This window comes from Haplochromis burtoni, unplaced genomic scaffold, assembly GCF_018398535.1.
Source record: "Haplochromis burtoni strain Fernald_Lab_line unplaced genomic scaffold, NCSU_Asbu1 Contig_6, whole genome shotgun sequence".
Taxonomy (NCBI): Eukaryota; Metazoa; Chordata; class Actinopteri; order Cichliformes; family Cichlidae; genus Haplochromis; species Haplochromis burtoni.
In genome coordinates, this window is record NW_024582367.1 from 334,817 (window position 1) to 354,147 (window position 19,331).

The 19,331-nt window shown below is 41.5% G+C and overlaps 1 protein-coding gene across 1 annotated transcript; it reads right to left on the minus strand.

The window, feature by feature from the left end:
- Window positions 1–1,027: 1,027 nt before the first annotated feature.
- nploc4 (NPL4 homolog, ubiquitin recognition factor) lies at window positions 1,028–17,361 on the minus strand. Its single transcript, XM_005913837.3, has 17 exons — window positions 17,163–17,361; window positions 16,457–16,537; window positions 11,804–11,913; window positions 11,431–11,658; window positions 11,305–11,353; window positions 11,132–11,226; window positions 10,933–11,056; window positions 10,244–10,423; window positions 10,011–10,097; window positions 8,681–8,752; window positions 8,466–8,592; window positions 6,370–6,530; window positions 6,150–6,221; window positions 5,953–6,045; window positions 5,343–5,459; window positions 4,908–5,010; window positions 1,028–3,691 (listed from the first exon to the last, which is right to left on the minus strand). Exons 1-17 carry the CDS (start codon window positions 17,175–17,177, stop codon window positions 3,531–3,533), a joined length of 1,875 nt encoding a protein of 624 aa, XP_005913899.1. The 5' UTR covers window positions 17,178–17,361; the 3' UTR covers window positions 1,028–3,530.
- Between the last annotated feature and the right edge of the window lie 1,970 nt (window positions 17,362–19,331).

Here is a 19,331-nt window from a genome sequence, read left to right on the forward strand (position 1 = left end):
TTTGAGGGGTCAAAATAACAGAAGAGGGTTACATAACCTCAAGCTTAGAAACAATATTTAATGAGGCAGAAAATGTTGAGAGGAGGGAAACAAAACAGCATATGTAAAAATGTAAAAGCTGGAATATGATCTCAGTCCTTTGAGAGCTTCAGCAGAGCTCTTTGATGTTTTAAGGTCAGCTTAAAAATTCCTGCTCTTCATCTGCTGTCCATGTGAGCTCACAGGAGACCAGCCAGACCCGGATCGCCTCCACAGGGTCTAATCGTGGCAATTAAACAGTCACTTTATTAGCATTTTATCTGCATGTAAACATACCACTTCATATCATGGGAATTCACTGAGATGCCTTCATGGTGACATAAATATGTTTTAATGTGTGGAAATAATAAACCAGTTGATACCTAGTTATAAAATAACGTCTACAAAACAAATGTAAGACTAAATTATAAAGGCTGTTGTCCACAGGCCAGCAGACTCATGTTAATTCTTCACGAGCGCCATAGAGCAAGACATGGCTATCTTCCCAGGTCTGCCTTCAGGAGGGGCTCCCAGCGAGGTTCTCCTGCCTGGCTTCACTGACGGTTTTCCAGCAGTCACCAGTCATGCAGAAGTTGCAAAGGCCCGAGCTAGAAGGTAAAGCTTTCCATTTACCAGTAGACTGATGCTCTAACCCTCACATATGACCATGAGCTCTGAAAGAACGATGTCACAAATGAATTTTAAATTATTTTTCTCTGAAAATGTATGGTGTCACCGTTTCTTCATCTCAGGAGGCAGCTGAGGTGGTTCAGCATCTGATCAGGATGTAATACTTGGAGAAAACCTGTCATCTGGCCTGGGAGCACATCAGGATCACTGAGGTGTACGTGGAAAATGTTGCAGAGGAAAAAGATGCCTGAAAGGCTCTGGATAAACCTGGTGCCACTGAAAAAAATGAAGCATAGATTCATCCTCCAGAGATCGATTTATGTTGAACCAGGCAGACCAACAAAGCAAAGACAGCATTTTTCCATCAACTCCTTTTTTATTGTTTCAAATCCAGGTCAACACCATACAACTTTCAGGGTCCTCAGTTAGCTCTGTGGAAAGTGAGGAACGGCTGCAAGTCCAAGAGCATGCTTGCTCAGCAAACGGCCCCCGGGTCAATACAAAAGGAAAAGGTCACCGCTGTCTGTCAGCATGACATCAGAGAAATCACGCTCAGGAGGGGCGATAATGATACCACCGGGCAAAAAGAAAAGAACTCAATCTACAACTAAAAATATATCCTCACTCCATCAATGGAATTACCGTCTTACAAAGAAGCACACGTCTCATAAATAGCAGGAATCTGGCGCCCACGACTCGTCCTCTGACCTGGAGAGCCCTATTTTCAAAAGCTGCAGTTCAACTCTACAGTACTGATTACTGATTTCATTAATGTGGACCATTGTTGGGGCAAAAAAAAAGTGTTGGGGTGGGGAAAAAAGAAACACCCAAACTAAACCTATAAGGTGGCAACAAAAGATGGACGGAGCTTATGGCCATAGAAGCGCTGCCTTAAACCTGCATTCTCTGTAATGGCCAGCAGGGGGCGACTCAGAAAGACTTCCATATATATAGAAGCTCCGTGGATCTAAAACCCGATTAAGCAGTTTTCTGCTGATTGTTTGAGGTCTTCTTGAACACGTGATGCTCATTTAGGAAATTTTGTTTGTTATTAGAGTCACAAACAGATTACACAAGTCCCTTTCAGTTTCCAGATGCAAATGTTGCAGCAGAGGAGACCCTCAGCTGGGACTTAAATATTGTGGCTAGGTCCATCTTTTATGTACAGCCTGAAGATGGTGTACATTAACTACTGTGCAGCTTTATGGTGTTTGTGTCCCTTTTTAATGCATTAAACAGGTCAAAACTTCCAGAAGTACTAAAAAAATGCAAAGTCGTGAAAGCTAACGTTGGCCACATGTGTCAAACTCCCCAAAATTCCCTTTAAACAACACTATTAACAAAAAACATCAGTTGGTTTTGTTTTTTTGCTTAGATGTTAGAGAAGATTTGAGCACCGCATGTTCACCAGAACAAAGGAGGGCTTTTTTCTTATGATGCTATGTCTTGGTCCCAATATTTGATGCAGAAATAAAATTGAAAACTATCGTCATAAATCAGCGATGTTCAGACTTTTAAGGGTATTTTTAACAGGTACTGGGAATTTTCCGAGCACCACAAACTTCCCTTTACTTCCACAGATCCTCTTTTACAGCCGACATCTCTGCCGGTGTAAGCAGGTAAAATACAGGTGGACTGATTTCAAAAATCACTAATACACCCAAAGCTTTTCCTGCTATGATACTGCAAAGTAATTTGCTGTAAATTGGATGAACAGACTCTGGGTTTAACGTGGATTTTGGGAGGTGGTGCCATCTAGTTTGCAGGTTTAAATTGGGTGTTCCCCCCCCCGTGTTCACCTGCGACCCCTCGCACACAGAGTGATTAAGAAGAAAAGAAAACCTGCAGGGGACCATCAGTGGAGGAACATCAGTTCTGCCCTGGCTGGCAGGCAGGGAGGTGAAAGTGGCGAGCACCGGTTGTTTCTAAAGCACCTCACGGATGATACTCTGCGAGTCGGTGAAGAGAACGATGAAGGCGGGTGGTTGTCCTGGGGATGTAGTTTAACAGAGACACAGAACATACAGCTGATAAAATAAGAAGCTACATATTGTGCCTGCTCGAGTTCAAACCACCAAATTCAAACGCTACAAAAAACCAGCAACACAAAAAAACAACTTTAGGCTCATTCAAAAAAAAAGGGCGATCATCACCAACGTGTTCGATCAGAGGAGGGCGTCTTTTCAAATTTAATACTGAAAATAGAAACTCTATTTAAGCGGGATTACTCTGCAGCTCGCAGCGTTTCCAGGTCTGAGCTTTGACTGATGATTGTACTTTAAGGGGCTCATCAAAGAGACCTATGAAAACCTGACGGAGCCGAGCCCACTCTGAAGATTCAAAATGTTAAAGTATACGCTACAATCTGATAAAAAACCAAAAAAGAAAAATGCTTAATTAAATTAACAGTATCAACTCTTAAATGTATTTATACACAGCAAGATTTTCCAGAAGACATTGTGACAGTGAGCGGGGCACTGGTGTGAGAAAAAATCCAAACACTCGAGTCTTCGCTGTTGTCCTGAGTCACAGCAGGATGTTTGAGCCGAGGAGGGCGGCGGGATTATTTGAGTGAAAGGGGTCTCAGCCACAGAGTGCTTTATCTAAAATGTATTCTGCCTCTCAGAAAAGCAACAGTGTGAAGGGATACAAACCAAAAAAAACCCTCTGATTCAACTTTATTTTGACTCAGTGAAATTGATGTAAACGAGCAAATCCCTCTGCACGTCACAGCAGCCTGTGAGATGGGAAGGGCAGAGGCTTCGACGCGAGGCGAGAAAAGAAAAGATCGCTGACGCCGTCAGAGTCTCGCAGCTGGTCCTGGTGAAGTGACTGAGCTCGATCGGTGAAGGGTGTGGAAGCAGGGCCGAGGGCGAAGGGTTTTAACTGCGGGGCAGGCTGCACATTTCACAGTGCTCAGTGCCGGGCTGGTTCATGAAGGTACAGTGGAGGCAGGACCACATGGCGGAGGAGGAGGCAGGAACCGAGGGGCCGCCCATGGCCCCGTAATCCAGAGAGCTGGAGGGCTGCCCACCCACTGTACCTGGAAGGACAGCAGAGGAAAAACAGGATATTACCACAGTGAAGAGTAGAAGTGGTTTTATGCAGCAGCCTCTCTGGGAAGATATGCCGCCATCTTTTCTCTGATCAACAGCTGAGTGGACCTACACCTTTATGAGCGTTCCCACTACAGGAAGCTACTCTGCAGGGACTTCTTTCAGGGTGATTTTCAGGGGCTGATTGGTTAATCCGATCATGCTCATGGTGGCGCCAGCAGTCTATTTAAACTAGTATTAAAATAAAACTTTCTACAGATGTTTAGATGTATTTCACATTTCCTGCACAAAGGCAGAGTAACACACAGTCAACATCCTCCTAGAAACACATCTGTCCTCTCACTCTTAAAGCATCTTATAATTAACTTGTCACTTGAAATAAGGTTGAAAAAGCTACCACCATCTTTGCGGTTTCTTCTCCTACAGACTTCCATTCAGGATTCTTTCAGTAATAAGTGGATATAAGTGAGTCAGCTGAACAGCTGAAACAGTATCCGGATATAACATCTGTTTGGTTCTTTACTCCCTGTTTTTAAACTGAAACCTAAGTCTTGTCTATAGATGTTAAAACAATTAACAAGAACACCAAGATAAGGAGTTACAAGCTAACTTAGTATTAACAGGGTGTCCCCTTAGACACAGCTTGTAATACACTGGTGAAAACCTGGAAAATTACAGGTGGTAACGGTGGAGAGGTCACAAGCAGGCAGAGTTTATTTCTGTGGTCTGCTGAGTTAAATAATCCCCAATAATCTGCTTACTAATGAGCTCAAATCAGCAGCACACACCATCTGAGTGATTTTCCACTTTATAGAAATGTCTGCAGCTTCTTTCCTCCTGCTGCAGTTCAAAGTCAGTCCAGAGACACATTCGTTTCTTAACCATAGTAAATTATTCATATTTATTAGTAATAATTAATACCAACCATATCAAACACACGTGTGATCGAACATTTTTTGTGCAGTCATGGTTTATTTGAGGCGCTCTTTAGAAAGAGCATGTAAGCTTAATAATGAGCTGCAGTTCAACACGGTGGAGTCTATCTGCAGGAAAAGACTCACCGGGGAGGCAGCTGGTTATGTTGCTATATATTTATGGTTATGTGCAGATGAGAACCTTATGAAATGTACCATCAAGACACCAAGTTTACAGGCCCTCAAAAACAGAATTTAAATCTGTGGTTCATATAAAAACCTGACTTACTGCACAGCTGCTCGATGGTGGCCCACTGCTCAGACTTCTTCCAGGTCTGTGCCAGATCCTCATTAGAAGTCTTCACTGCTTCAAGTAGCAGCCCGATGCTGTCCTGCAAATACAAACACAAGCTTTCATCTATCCGCTGAAAATCATTCAAGATGCTGAGGAGTTAAAAGCAAAAACAGTACACCAGAGAGTTTACGTTTGGCAAGTCTGTGCTTTATGTAGGACATCCAAATCTGATCAAGCGGTTCATTACAGAAAAACAATGTTTGTGACCGTCGTGATGGGCCGGTTTGAAAATGAGCAGAAAGGTCTGAGTGAAAACATCCTTGGAGGAGTAACTACTTCCAGACTGGAGAAGAATGCGGTCCAACCCATCGTCTGCATTACAAATGGGAAACAAATGAAAACCTGAAAGCGTCAAGGCTTTGAACTTACTCTCAGAGGCATGACTTCATTGGTGACGAGGAAGAGGAGAAGATGAAAGTCTGACACGATGTTCAGGAATGATGTGGAGGTGCACTGGGACAGGTATGTGGCTAAACTGTGAAAATCCTGCAAACAAACAAGAAAAACAAGATGAATTATTAAACCACACCTTCACAGTCAGTCACTCAGGCATGTCCACACAGTTTCCAGCATGGCTGCTATTTTTAAATTCACTGTCTGAGAGTTCCTTTCTAAACACTCTGTGATTTTACCACAACACGCGAGATGAAGAGTGTTTTCAGCTATTGGATTTTGTTGTTCCCTGCTTGCCCACAACCTCCACTGTGGGTTGTCTGGAATGCCAGATTTGTGATGGATTCTTCAGTGTCTCTGCTATCTGTAGAAGATAGCCACACTACGGACGGACGAGCGACTGTCTTTATGCATTAGCGTGAAAATAGTACAAAGACGAAGGGGATGAGAAATCAGTTAAATTTCCAAACACCCATTTCCCAAACTGGGACCATCAATCCTCCCCTTAAACCAAATACTTTGATGGCCTTTTTATACCTTGTTGAATCGGATGAGGGAAATACAAGCTCATGCTGACAGTACTTACCTGTGTCTCTCCAAGAATATCCCGGTTTTCAATGGGAAAGCGTTGCGAAGAAGAAAAGGTATATTGGGGGTCCTTTGGAAAAGTTGTGGTTATCTGCGAAGAAAATAATATTTCTCTATACAAGTTTTCCGGAAATTTAGTGTCAGAATATAGTTTGCTGCACTAAAGTAACAAAAAGTATTATTAAAAATACTCACATCTATAATAAGATACTCCACGGGAAGAGGTCGAGCTAGAAACGTGACATCATTTCCAAATTTGTCTTTGTCCTGTTGGATGTGAAAATCAGACAAATCAATCTCAACATCTGGATGAGCTGATAAGTAACATCTAACCCTAAAATAAGTACCTAATATTTATGTTTTTCTTAAACATGCACACTTCATCACATCAGAGCTTTTTTATACGGCATCTCACCTTATAGAAGACGTCTGGTACGTACTGCTCAGGGCTCGACTCTTTAGCGTAGCCCAGCTCGGGAGCGTCTTTGCAGGGCAGTAGGCACTCGTCTCTCACCAGAGCCATGCACTGATTGGACACCTGATATCCTTCAAAGTGCACCTGGTTATCTGGACCACCTGCACATAAAACAGTACAGAGAAATATAAATAAATAATAATAAATAAATAATAACCACTCGCTGAAAAACAAAAATATTATTTCCATTGCAAATAAATTAGGGATGGTGATGATTTTAAAACTAGTCTTGCAAAGGCAACTGCCAGTCACTAACAAAGGCCCACGTTAGGAGAGCTGTGCAACAACCACAAGACTATCAAGACAACCAAAGACAGCAGTGACATGTGATGTGCTGTATAAAGTGGATCAGGTGATCAGGGATCCTGAGATAAGCCAACCATCAATAATCCACAGGTTCCCCTGAGAACCTTAAGCGTTTCACCCTTTCTCAGTAGATGTTGCTAACTGAATGCTCTATTTTTTAGTCACCTTAGCAGCTCAAGCTGAACTAAACAAAGTGATTTTGAGCTGTTTAAGTTCTCCTTAAATAGCTTTCTATTCATCCAGTTTACCACAAAATGTAATCTTTGACAAAGCCAGAATAAAGTCAATCTTAATAAGCAAGGACAACCTGATGAGAAGTTAAAAATATCAACAGAGAAATCATGCACACTGCAATAACACTATAGTGTGTATTAGTGTATAACACTGAGTGTGTAAAGTCTGTTTAGCATTACACATGCAAGTGATTTACAAACAGTAAAACAGATGGACTTCGCCCCTGCTTGCTGCGAGATGCGTAGCCATGACATCAGCTTTGGCTGCCGGGGCCTCACTCATGCAAATAAAAGTGTTGAGGTCACTGCTGGGTGTTTTCTTGGAACAAATACAAAAGGCAGTGAAAACATTCATCCCTGATCCCGCACAACGTCTGGCTCCACTGGCTTCAAATGGACGCACATGTTTTAAGTCGTAGTTTAACACTTGACAGACCTTACAGTAAAGCTGTAAACTGAACACGTAAACCAGTTTTCTTTAAGATTGTAAGAGTTCTATGGATATATGAAAGGAGAGGCTACAACATGCTGAGTGTTGCATTCTGGGATGTGCAGATTAATGAATGATTTAAGTCTGTTTAGATCAGGGGGTGGGGAACTCCAGGCCTCAAGGGCCGGTGTCCTGCAGGTTTTAGATCTCACCCTGGGTCAACACACCTGAATCACATGATTAGTTCATTATCAGACCTCTGGAGAACTTCAAGACACATGGAGGAGGTCATTTAGCCATTTAAATCAGCTGTGTTGGATCAAGGACACATCTAAACCCTGCAGGACACCGACCCTCGAGGTCTGGAGTTGGACACCCTGTATTAGACTGACCCAAATAAATTGTCAAGCAGTTTTCTAGGCTTGAGGTAATCTGTGATTGAACCACAAACTTAACTACACCCAGAGTTGCACCAAATCACTTTTTTTTAAGCCTGCTGAAGTGTGACCTGCAGATACTGAATGTTTTTCTAAGGTCTATAACCGACAGCAGATACAAACAAAAAGAAATGATTAAACTTTACGACTTCTCCCGGAAACAGCTCAAAAATAAATGGCTCTGCTATTTGAAAAACATACAAATACGAAATAAAAATCCAGTTGCATGAGTTGCTGTGTGCCCACCTTTACCTGAAATATTTTTCTACAGGTGTGGTAGATTTATATGACAAAAAAAAAAAAAAAAAAAAAAAAAAAAAAAAGGTTATCTACCTGCGTAATTGTCCAGTATGTTTATAACTTCAGCAGATAAGAGGACATCGACCCCCTTCTGCTTTTCACTACATAATTTTCCATGTTAACGACAACTTAGGGTGTGACGTGAGGATTTGATGCCACTGTGTTCCCATTGGAAAAGCCAAAAGGACATTTTGGGAAGAGATGCTTTTTTGTGGTTTATGATCAAGTAACCATGCCTGCATTGATAAAGTAATGAAGAAAATGTTCCCCTGTTTCTCATTCATAAGCCACTCACAAGAAAAAAAAAACAAAAAAAAAACCAGTACCAACCTGTCGCGACCACAGTCACAAATTTGGATCCAAAGTGTCCGTCTCGAGAAAGTCTGCAGGGGTTTGAATGTTCATTCTGGAAGTATCCCGCTGTGATGCACTCCTCCGCGCTCAGGTAATACGAGTCCTAACACAAGTAAGGACATTAAGGATACACAGAGGAAAACACCACAATTAAGACTAACAGATCATCTTTGAGTCAGATGGATCCTCACGCTGTTTCTCGAGTAGCGGACGGTGCCTATCCTCGTATCCTCAGACAGCAGGTCCGTGAAGATCCACCCCACCTGCAGAACAAGCAAACACTTAAATAATTACCAACTTTTGTCCACTCATAAGATTATCTGCTCGAATATTCAGCGATTTTACATGATGTAACAAAATTATAAGTTAAACTCAATTCTCAAAGTTTCATCTTTTTATCTAAATGGAACAAAAACAGCCCTTAGATAAACAAAACCCACAAGACACCAGGTGATACGCAAAAAACGCATACACATGCAAGGATTAACATCACTGCATACGCCCGAGTCTTGAAGTTTAAAAATATTTTTGTGCTTCTTCAACCTTTCAAAATAAATTTGTATTTCTCAATACTCCAAATATCCCTGCATGATTTTCTCCCACCACACTAACACATCATTACAGCAACAGCATGCGTCTCCCCATCGCTGTTCCCGTTTTACACGTGAAGGTCACCGTGCTTCACAGTACCAAACACATGATGTGTGAGCCACTAAACAGTGGTGACAGATGACTGACAGCTCCAAACACCGAGCTACACCTGATTGGACATACGCCTGCCTGTGCTGTGCCCTCTGAGATATCAGACTGAAACCAAGCTCCATAGAAAGCTTTCTATTAACTTACCACCACGATTACAAAAATAGCCCAATATGAGCTAAAAACAGTGCAGAGAAAGGTATTTTTGAAACTGTCATTAAAAATAATCCATTCATTATTTTATTGTCATGTTTTTAATCTTAGGCTGACCTCTGACAGGCCTTACAGATGTTATTTAATTAAAGAGATTTTCATAGAAAATCTGCAGCTTTAACTGAAGAAGTGCTGGAGTCAAGAGGGTGGGTGGGGATAGAGATCACGCCAAACTAACTCGACTTCTGGGGGACAATTGTGGTCAGGCATGTTATGTACTGCCTGTTTTGAGTACACTCTTAAGTTTCATGTCAGATTTTTCTAGCTGGTCATCCATGCCCCACTTGCAGCAACAGGCTAATCAGGGTCATTTAGGTGTCTTGAGCTCTCTGACAGACTCCAACTCGACACTGACAGTAGTCCCTTTAGTAGCTGGAAGGCCACTCTACCAGGAGAACTAGTACTGAGCACAGTAAAGCTGCAAAGCAGAACAAGGACGTCTGCCAGCTGCAGCCTAAGTGGTGGAGTTGGAATCCATTCACTGGATTAAGGTCTGACTGTAGAGGCATCTATTTTTTGTATATATGTGCATGCATATAGTTCTGCCTGTATGCAAACATGAAAGCAATGTGAGGTCAAACAGAGCACTGAGGGGAAATCAAACCCAACCTTGCACATGCCCAGTTTGGCAGCAATCTCGTCCACGGCTGCAGCTTTGGGATCATCCAACAGTTCCAGGCTGTTCTGGGTGGCATTCTGAAACACAGCCAAGAAAAACAGCATAGTTTTAAATGCAGTTAATGCTCAGTGAGGACTTTAACCTTATTGAGCAAATAAACTAAGACACAATCTCACTTGCAGAGCAGAATCAGGCGGTAATACGCTCAGTGAGAATGTCCCACCTGTGGGGGTTCGTAGATGGCAGCCACTTCCGCTCTGATGCCCAGGGGGATGTCTGTGTGCTCCGTGTATCTGCCGTACAAGTAGCCCATCCTCTGACTGCCCGTCTTCCTCCAGAAGTCCAAGAAGCGGTCAGCAATGGTGTGGTTCTCAAACATGATGTTGTCTACATGTCTGTATTTCTGGGGGGGGAAAAGAAAAACTACATTCACATACACGGTGTGATACTCAGGACAGTTGTTTGGTTTTTTTAGACATGGATCAAGTTTCTTTGAAGATGTGGAAGCAGCCGCTCAGGAGGAGTCTGCATGCTAAAATATACTTGGGGATTAAATTCCCAGTGTTGCTCAGCACTTTGTACTGAAGCTAACTGTAATGTACACCTGCCATTTAATGCGCCTGAAACTTTTACTGTGATCTAAATTATTAACAGGGACAGAAAACATTACAAATGTGTGCAGTATTAAGCAAATAGGCACATTTTCAGTAAAACAGCTGCAGAGTAATCCAATCCATTCATTTTCTAAACCACTTCAGGGTTCTGGAGCTCATTCCATCTTTCATATGGTGAAATATGGAGTACTCCCAGGACAGGAAGGTTCGCTTCAAGTATTTTCGGTAAGTATTCAAGTATTTTGCTGATAAAAGAAGTAAACAAATATTTCTCCCAACACTTGTTACCGTGACATACCTGTCTGTTCAATGTGATGGCACTCGGCTGGCACTTGGTGCAGATGCCTTCCGGCCAGGGAGGGTGACCCTCGCAGCCTGACTTTATCTTACAGCTGATGTTCTCCAGAGCAGCAAACTTCCCCCTGCAGGAGATCAGAACAGTGTCAGAGTCTGACATTATGAGCAACCAAACTGGAAAATTAAAAACAGCTCCTCACTTATCAGCGCCACCCGTCAGCTTGCGAAGGTATGCGTGGAATGACATGTGCTTCACTGGTGGGTCGAGGTGATTCAGGTAGTCTTCGTCAAAAGGCTGGAATCAGAAGAAACATGCTTTATAGCCCTAACATTCATCATTTAAGAAACAAAGCACAGGAATGAAATATCTTACCTCTAGCGGTACACAGTGCACACACTTCCCAAGGGCACCATGGCGACATCTGGAACAAGAAAAGAATGATTAGGTATCCAACATCTGCACTGAGGTCAGATGTGTGCAGCTGGTCCTCTTCCTTACAGCTGCGGATCTCTGTTTCTGTAGATCTTGCCATCTTGCTTGGCCAGATACTGATCGATCTCATCTTCCTGGACCTGGGGCGCTGAAAAGGACCGGGGGATCATGGAGGACGAAGAAGAGGACGAGACGGATGGTAGTGACGAAGATGTGTGAGGGGTGGCCGTGTCCATAACCTCCCCGGAGGAGGTGGAGGATTCTGAAGGGAACAAAAACAACATGTCCCCATGCCTACAAAACACGAGAGAGAAGAATAAGATGATTAAAGCTGTGGAGGTCGACAAAGAAGATATTTCTGGAAACCAACACTCCCCGGAGAGGCAAGAGTGAAATTCAGACTCTAATTAAAGGTTAAAGTCTGTTTGTTTCTACTTACTTGATCTTGAGAAGGCTGAGGGTTTTGTTCTGGGATACGAGCTCTCCGGTTTTGTTGCGGTTCAGATAAATCGAAAACCCATTAGAGTTGAACCCAAATTCTTTGGCCACCTGTGGGAGAAGCAGATACCGGATTTTGACAAGAATATCGATACGACACACATTTCATATAGCCTGGAACAAAAACATTGGTAGCCATCAAGACACTTTAAATTCATCATTAAGCATCAACGTCAAAGCCTTGTGCTGCCGGGAGTGAATTCTTATCACATGTGCTGGTTCTTGTGTAAAGACAGTTTGCTCTTGAAAAGATACCAATCACTCAAAGCAGATTAGCAAAGAGCGTCAGCCTGGAGGAACACCTCTTTATGGTTGGCACTCTGAGCGGATCCAACAGGAGGGTCTCCCTCGTAGCACTTTTACATCACATCATGTAACTGTAATACACTCAGCGGGATGCTGATCATTTCCCTGTGTGGGCCTTTTTTCCACATACATGCATTTTAAGATCTGATAAAGAGGCTTTAGACAGAACCAAAGGAAACTTCCACAAATCCAAATAGTTGACTCTAACCTGTACTGATGGTAAAAAAAAAAAAAACCCCAAAAACTTACATATTGGGTTTTGTGAAAAAAAAACCAAGTTATTTTTGGTATTCTGTGTCATTCTATAAACACTGTTTTACTTATGTTGCGCTGCATATTTTGCACCTTGTTACGTTTACTAGTTACAGACAGAGGAGAAAAATACTGACTTCAAATCTGATTAGTCTTTAATGGCTCTCTTACATGAAATATACTGAACTGATAACTGGATTTCACTAGAATTTTGCTAAACACCAATATTTCCTCACTTTGAGGAAGAAAGTGGCATTGATCCGGTGCACTCCAGAACTCTACACCTATGTCTGAAATAGGGCTGGGCGATATGACCCAAAATTCATATCTCGATATTTTTTAGCTGGATGGCGATATAAGATATATATCTCGATATTTTTTTAAGCCATAAAGTAAGAACAAAAAGAGAGTTCTTAGTCAAAGCTGTGTCCCAGATGTCACACTGGCACTTTTATTAACATACAGCACAGATGTACATGAAAAATTACTCAAAATTAAATTATGAGCATTCATTAAATAATAATGCTCCATAAATAAAAGAAAACAAGGTTGTTTTTGTGCTAAACAAAGAGCTCACAATTGTGCAGTCAAAATGTAAACTAAAAGACACTGAGCGTAATAACAAAGACAGACAGATTTCACAGCTGCTCTGTTCCCAAGTTTTACTGTGTGACTGATAGCCTGGAGTTTGAAATCCGCTTCATAACCACGTCTCTTACAGGTGCCATGTATGGTCCTTATACACACACAATACGGTAATATTACGTTGATGCACAGTACGTATCACTCCGCGAAGCTCCTCGGTAGCCGTAATGCGCCGACAATCGATCAAGCGGTGCAGCTCCGTAGCTTAGCAAAGTCGTACTCAAACATTTTTGACAGATTGCTGAGCGCCGTGTACCACATAAAATCGGTTCGCGGCCATCAAGCACAACCAGAATTCATACATAAGGCGCGCTATCAACTTTTGAGAGAATGAAAGGATTTTAGGGTTAGCGCGGTTAGCTCGTTAGCATGTTTAGCTCGTTAACACGTTGATGCCGTCCAGCCCCACGCATGGGGCGATGCGCAGTAACTCGTTAACGGAGATTTGCCGTGTCCGTCTTGTCGCTGCCTGCACGTGAAGCGATGGGGGAGGAGGGGGAGTTGTCTTCAGTGAAGGAGAGGCGGAGTAACGTTGCGTAGAGACAAAAGTGGACGAAAGAGAGGCAAACTTGCGGCTCCACAACTATAATTATAACGTAACATAGACTATATCGATATAAAGGATATTGTCACATCTTATATCTCGTATAAAAATATATCGATATGTTTTAAAAACTCGATATATCGCCCAGCTCTAGTCTGAAAAGTACTTCATTCAACAACCACCTAAAAGCTATTTTCTCAGGAGAAAGAATGCTCAGCAGAACATTCCCTCCTCTAACATCTAAACCAGTTGATGACGTCTTTAAAGTCCACACTAATAAAACTAGCAGAGAACAGAAGAGCAGTGAGAAGCATAGAGGTTGTCTGGGGATCACTTTTCTCATGACACACCAAAAGAACAGCGTAAGATCTCATCACTATGGGAAAAGTACACAATCAGACATTGTTTTCAGCTCCTCTCTTTTCTGTCTGGCTCATAGCTGCATTTCATTGTGGAGTGAAAACTTTCCATTGAATTGCAAGCTACACAGTCCTGCCTTAACAAATGCATTTTGATGAGGTGCTGCTGCAGTGCTCTGTCTGCGTTATATGCTTCTATTTTAGGCTTTTCATAGACAGTGATTAAAATGCAAATGTAATTATTTCCCATCCTCATGTGTAAAACTGAAGCATAACAGAGAAAATTTACCCAGAAACAGAGGGGAAAGTGGCTCTTAAGTCCTTTGGTAAGTGAGACTTGTATAACTTGGGAGTAATACCATTTGTCAGCTTTACTATAAGTCTTACGGTGCCTTATTCTTACCTCACACTGTATTTTACCACGTTTGTTGTCAATTTGCTAAAACTTCCTATTTTTGCTTTGCTGACTCTTGTCACCTGAATACCTGATATTTTACCAATCAAGCAGATCACTTCATTTTTTATTGTCATTTCACCGGCTTCTGTCCTTTTTGGTAAAGAAGGTCTTTAGATTTAAAGTTTTAACTTACAGTTCATGTTTGCAGGTCTTCAAATTCACATCTCTGAAGCCTGTTTGTGTCAGCCAAACTTCTTGAAACACCAAAGGGCGTTCACAGTCCTGCAGAGTTGGACTGACATCAGATTAGGAGTTGTCCAAATCTGATGTGAGTCCAGCTCAGCAGTGATTCACCACTGGTGCAAATGTTGGGTTCAACATTACCAGACAGCTGTAAATGGATACAGGAATTTCCTGTATTTTATGCACTAGATTTGGGGAAGTGGATTAAATTATTAACAGGCCTTCAGTAAAATTCAAGTCCTATAAAAAAATAGATTATCTGCTTTTATCTGTGCCTTCTGTGATGTGAAGCAATGCCTGGACTCTAAAACATCAAACACAATCCACAAAAACGCACAGGAGCAGTGGAGGACCGACCTGCTCTGTTACTTCCTACACAGCTTCATGCATGTACAGGCACAAGAGGAGGAAAAAAAACAAAACAAAGCCCACACACAACACATAACACTCCTGTACTGATTGAAAGATAAAACATTTTCTAATCAGTTTTCTTTGTGGAAAAAATAAGAGGCCTCCACAGGTTTTCAGTGTACTGTGGAAATAACGTACAGAAGGCTTGGATCCAGTTCTAGTGTGGAGGAAAGCAGAGAGTGGGAAATTCTTTGCTTTTTTGCCAGCACATGACCGATGTGACACAACAGATAAATATCAGCTACTGATGTGGATAAATGCCATCGTACTTGCTGATATGCCAATATCAGCTAATGACTATATTTGGTTCATATATCAGTACATCCTTATGATTGACAGTATTAACATGACTAGTATATCATAGCCCTTTGGTTTAAAAAGACCTGTTTTGAAGCATCAAGAATAACATTCCTGCTGTTTTGGCCACAAGTAACTGCATGTGATGGGTCTAATAACCACTGAGAGAGCTGATAATCTCCCCTTTTGAAACATGGTGTCACCAAAAGGTCAAAACAAAAAGTTGCTTTTTTCCCAGATTTCTATTGGATCAAAGTCTTTTTGCAACTATACAGTGGCTTTCAGATAGCCTTTCATTCTTCCAGCCAGAAAACTGTGACCATTTTATTTTATGTCTATTATTCTTACTTAATTTTACAATGCATAGCAATTTAAAACAATGTGGCACCACTGTACCCTGAAGGCAGCAAACATGGGTAATCTTTGTGAACTGGAGATGAAGTGAGGGAGGGCGTGCAGATTAGGATGGTACTCTGAATTTTGTGACTTTTCAACTGCATGAGGACACGGTGTTACTACTTCCAGGAAAATAAATAATAAGGATGAGCTGACAAAGCCTTGAGGTGAAGGAGTGCTGGTGCCTGGCAGTTTATGGAAACACAAGCTACAGAAAATACCTGTTTCCCCTCCTTTACATCTGAAAAACCTGAGGACAACTGTTTTGAGCTCACTCTCCCTCATCTTCTCCCATGCCTTCGGAAACCCAAAGAGGTCATAAGCAGAACAGAATATGATGGCCCCGGCTTAGATGTTATTGTGTTTGTAACTGCTGGACAACTATTCACAGATCATTTTTCATTATCTTATGCAAACATCAAATAAAGCATACTATCTACAGCTGAATTAAAACTATAATGTGTTTACAAGTCTTTAACTAAACTGTTTTCTTAGCTATTCAGTGGGTTTGTCAGCAGGGATCCTTATAAAAAGGCAGAATGGGGCTTAGGGAAGAAGACAGCAGCCATGACTAATTAAAATCCTGCATTGTTCAGAAGTCAGCCACCACCTTCATTTAAAGCCTGAACTGACCCCCTTATACTGGAGTGCCAGGCCAAACTGATAAATCCTGAGGCTGGAAACCAGCCCTTAGAGCACAGAAGAAAACAAGATGCTTGAGTGCTGTTATATTTACCACATTACCTTCTTTAAAAAAGCAGCAGCTGTCTCCCTCTTTGTAGAAGGAATTTTTTTCATCCCTTCTGGGGACTGCACCCTGATGATCTAAAGGAGGGACAGAAATAAACCCACAATTCAGCCGTTACAGTACAAGCCCGAATCCATTGTAGCATTTCAAACACCTGTCAGTCAAAACCAGGACGCAGCTCCCCCCCTTTCTGCCCCCCTCCGGTGTCAGTGTCGGGGTATTATGACAACCGTGACAGTGCAGAAAGAAAAGTCGGGTTAACGTTAGCTCATCAATCTCTGGTTTTTAGCTGCAACATGACGATGTTGACATTGAACTACTCTGGAAAGCTGTCAGTGTGTACTGGCTCATTCACAGACTAACTAAATATCACTTTCGTGGTGAATGTGCAACATCACAGCTCCCATCGTTACCGAGCTATTCGTGTTACTGTCATGCTAAAAAGCTGAAAGAATATGCCAGTCATTTTAAGCCGGCCGTTATTGTCGCTCTCCCGTTAGCCAACAATGACTCTTTTCATTCGGATGTCGTCAGCTAGCCTACTAGCTATCATATTAGCCGGCTAGCTAAACAGGCCCTGGTCACTCTTAGCTCATGTTAGCTTGCTAATGCTAGCCAAGCTAATTCTGCTGCCTCATCACTCAGGAGTCCGGCTAACAGGCTAGCTAACGTTAGCCGGAGCCCACCCGCCGCTGTACTTACAATATTATCGGCCATTCTGCTCGGGTAGGTGCGCCCGGTAGATTTGGCTTTGTTAGTGGACAGACAGGGTCAAAACAAATATTCCGTAACGCTTTTGTATATGTGTGTGTGTGTGTGTGTCAGCGAAACTCCATCCCGCAACTCAAACACCGGGTGTTGCACACATTAGCGCCCCCAGCGATCCCACAGCGGAGCGACCACGGTCGAAACAAAGAAACTGAGCTGGAAACAAGGGTTCCACTTTTATTATTCTTTCTTTTTCTCCCGTCAGTGACTGCCTCCCACCTGAGCCCCCCCGAGTCAGATCCTCTTTAGTATTAAATATGCTGAAAGGTGGGATACAAAATCTTCCTGAGAACATTTTCAGAGATAGAGGCTCACTACAGCATGTTTGAGCCCTCCTTGTAAGTGCACAACGTTATCTTAATTTTATTCTGCTTTCTGAATTCTTAACAATAACTAACATTTTTCATTTAAAAAAATCACTATCATAAAATATGAAGCATTGTTTTAACATGTGGGATGGATAAAACTACTGTCTGCTCTATGATGATGAAAAGTAGCTCAAACCCTAAACTCTTTAACCTTATGGCATGAAAATGTGGAATTTCTGGCTTTTAAAGCTTTTGTACAGTGTTTAAAGGGGCAGGGCAGTAATTAAGCATTTAAAGGAGATGTGATGGACTGAGTAGTCAGTAATCAGATAATTTATATTCTGCTTAGTTTTTGCTGTTTTATGTCGCAGTTACTTTTAGTTTTTTTATTTGTAGGTTCAAAGGAGGGTGATTTTATGTTACTTACTGTACTTTCTGCAGCGTTTTGTACTCCAAACAAATACATACGAACAAACAAAGTTAAAAAAAATTACACAAAACATAAAAAATTTTCACGACAGGAAAATCTGAAGAAGCACATGAAAGTCCACATATAAGAAAAACTGCACAAAGTGTCTTTAACTGTGTGGTTTGTGTTGGTAAGCGACATGCAGGAAAACAAACGATCAGTTTTCCCTGATTTGGAGAAAGAAATATGTTTTTGTAAAAGGTTTTTATAATGTTTAAAGAAGAAATGTGAGATATTTTTTCTGCCTTCCTATTAAAAAAATACCAGCTTTGTTTTGTCATATCTAAATAAGTTTGTATTTTAATATTTTAATGCTATAATACTTTCCACTGCCCTGGGTCAGACCAGAGGTTGTAATGGCAGAAATTAATTATTTAAATAGCTGTGCTTAAGGTGCGATCAGAAGTATCAGTAATGTGTTGATTTGCTGACACAGATTCCAATCGTGGGATCCAGAATCCAGGCAAGTTTACAGATTTTATGTAATGTGTTTTTGTTTTTTTCTGGATTTTTCTAGATGATATACTGTTTCTCTCCATTAAAATGAAAATTGCCATAAAACTTTTGCATGGAACAATCAGTGAGCTCATTACTGCTTCTGATGTTTGTTCTGATGTAGAGCAGTGGTCCAACTATGAATAATTATAGAAGGTGTAGTTTGGAAAATGTATTTGGAGTACAAATTTTATGATTACAACATTACAACTGCATGTATGAACCTAAAGCTGGTGTCACTTTCTTCAACTGTATATAAATAAAAAAATAAAATTTTATTTATATAGCACCTTTCTAGACAGAGTCACAAAGTACTGCACATAAGATTTTAGATAATAAATGGTAAAACAGACAATATAAAACAGGCAAAAATTAATCAAAAGCAGTTTTAAAAAGGTGAGTTTTGAGTTGTTTTTTAAAACAACTACTGAGTCCACAGTTCTTAAGGTTTGGGAGAGAGAGTTCCACAACCTAGGGGCCACAGTGGCAAAATCTTTATCACCCTTAGTTCTCATCTTAGTCTTTTTTTATAGCAAGTAAGCCCTGATCGGATGACCTCTGGGACCTGCCAGGGACATAGGGCTGTAGCAGATCAGAAATGTAGACTGGTGCCAGTCCATGCAAGGCTCTAAATGACCAGGATCTTAAAATGGGAAGGAAACCAGTGTACCTGAGGTAGCAATGGTGTCACGTGTGAATAGCTGCAGCGTTTTGCACAGCCTGCAGACAATCCATATATAAATAAAATGAAGCCATCCCGGCAAGAAAAGATTCATTTCCTGTGGTGTGAAGATCATGCACTGCATGTTTTTCCTTTTCATATTTTTGTTA

What these genes read in the sequence shown, in the direction of transcription:
- nploc4 (XM_005913837.3), bottom strand. An exon ending in CTCAGCCTTCTCAAGATCAA is followed by an intron (nt 11,659 to 11,803) that starts GTAAGTAGAAAC and finishes CGTGTTTTGTAG; the next exon opens with GCATGGGGACATGTTGTTTT. An exon ending in ATGAAGTCATGCCTCTGAGA is followed by an intron (nt 5,011 to 5,342) that starts GTAAGTTCAAAG and finishes TTGTATTTGCAG; the next exon opens with GACAGCATCGGGCTGCTACT.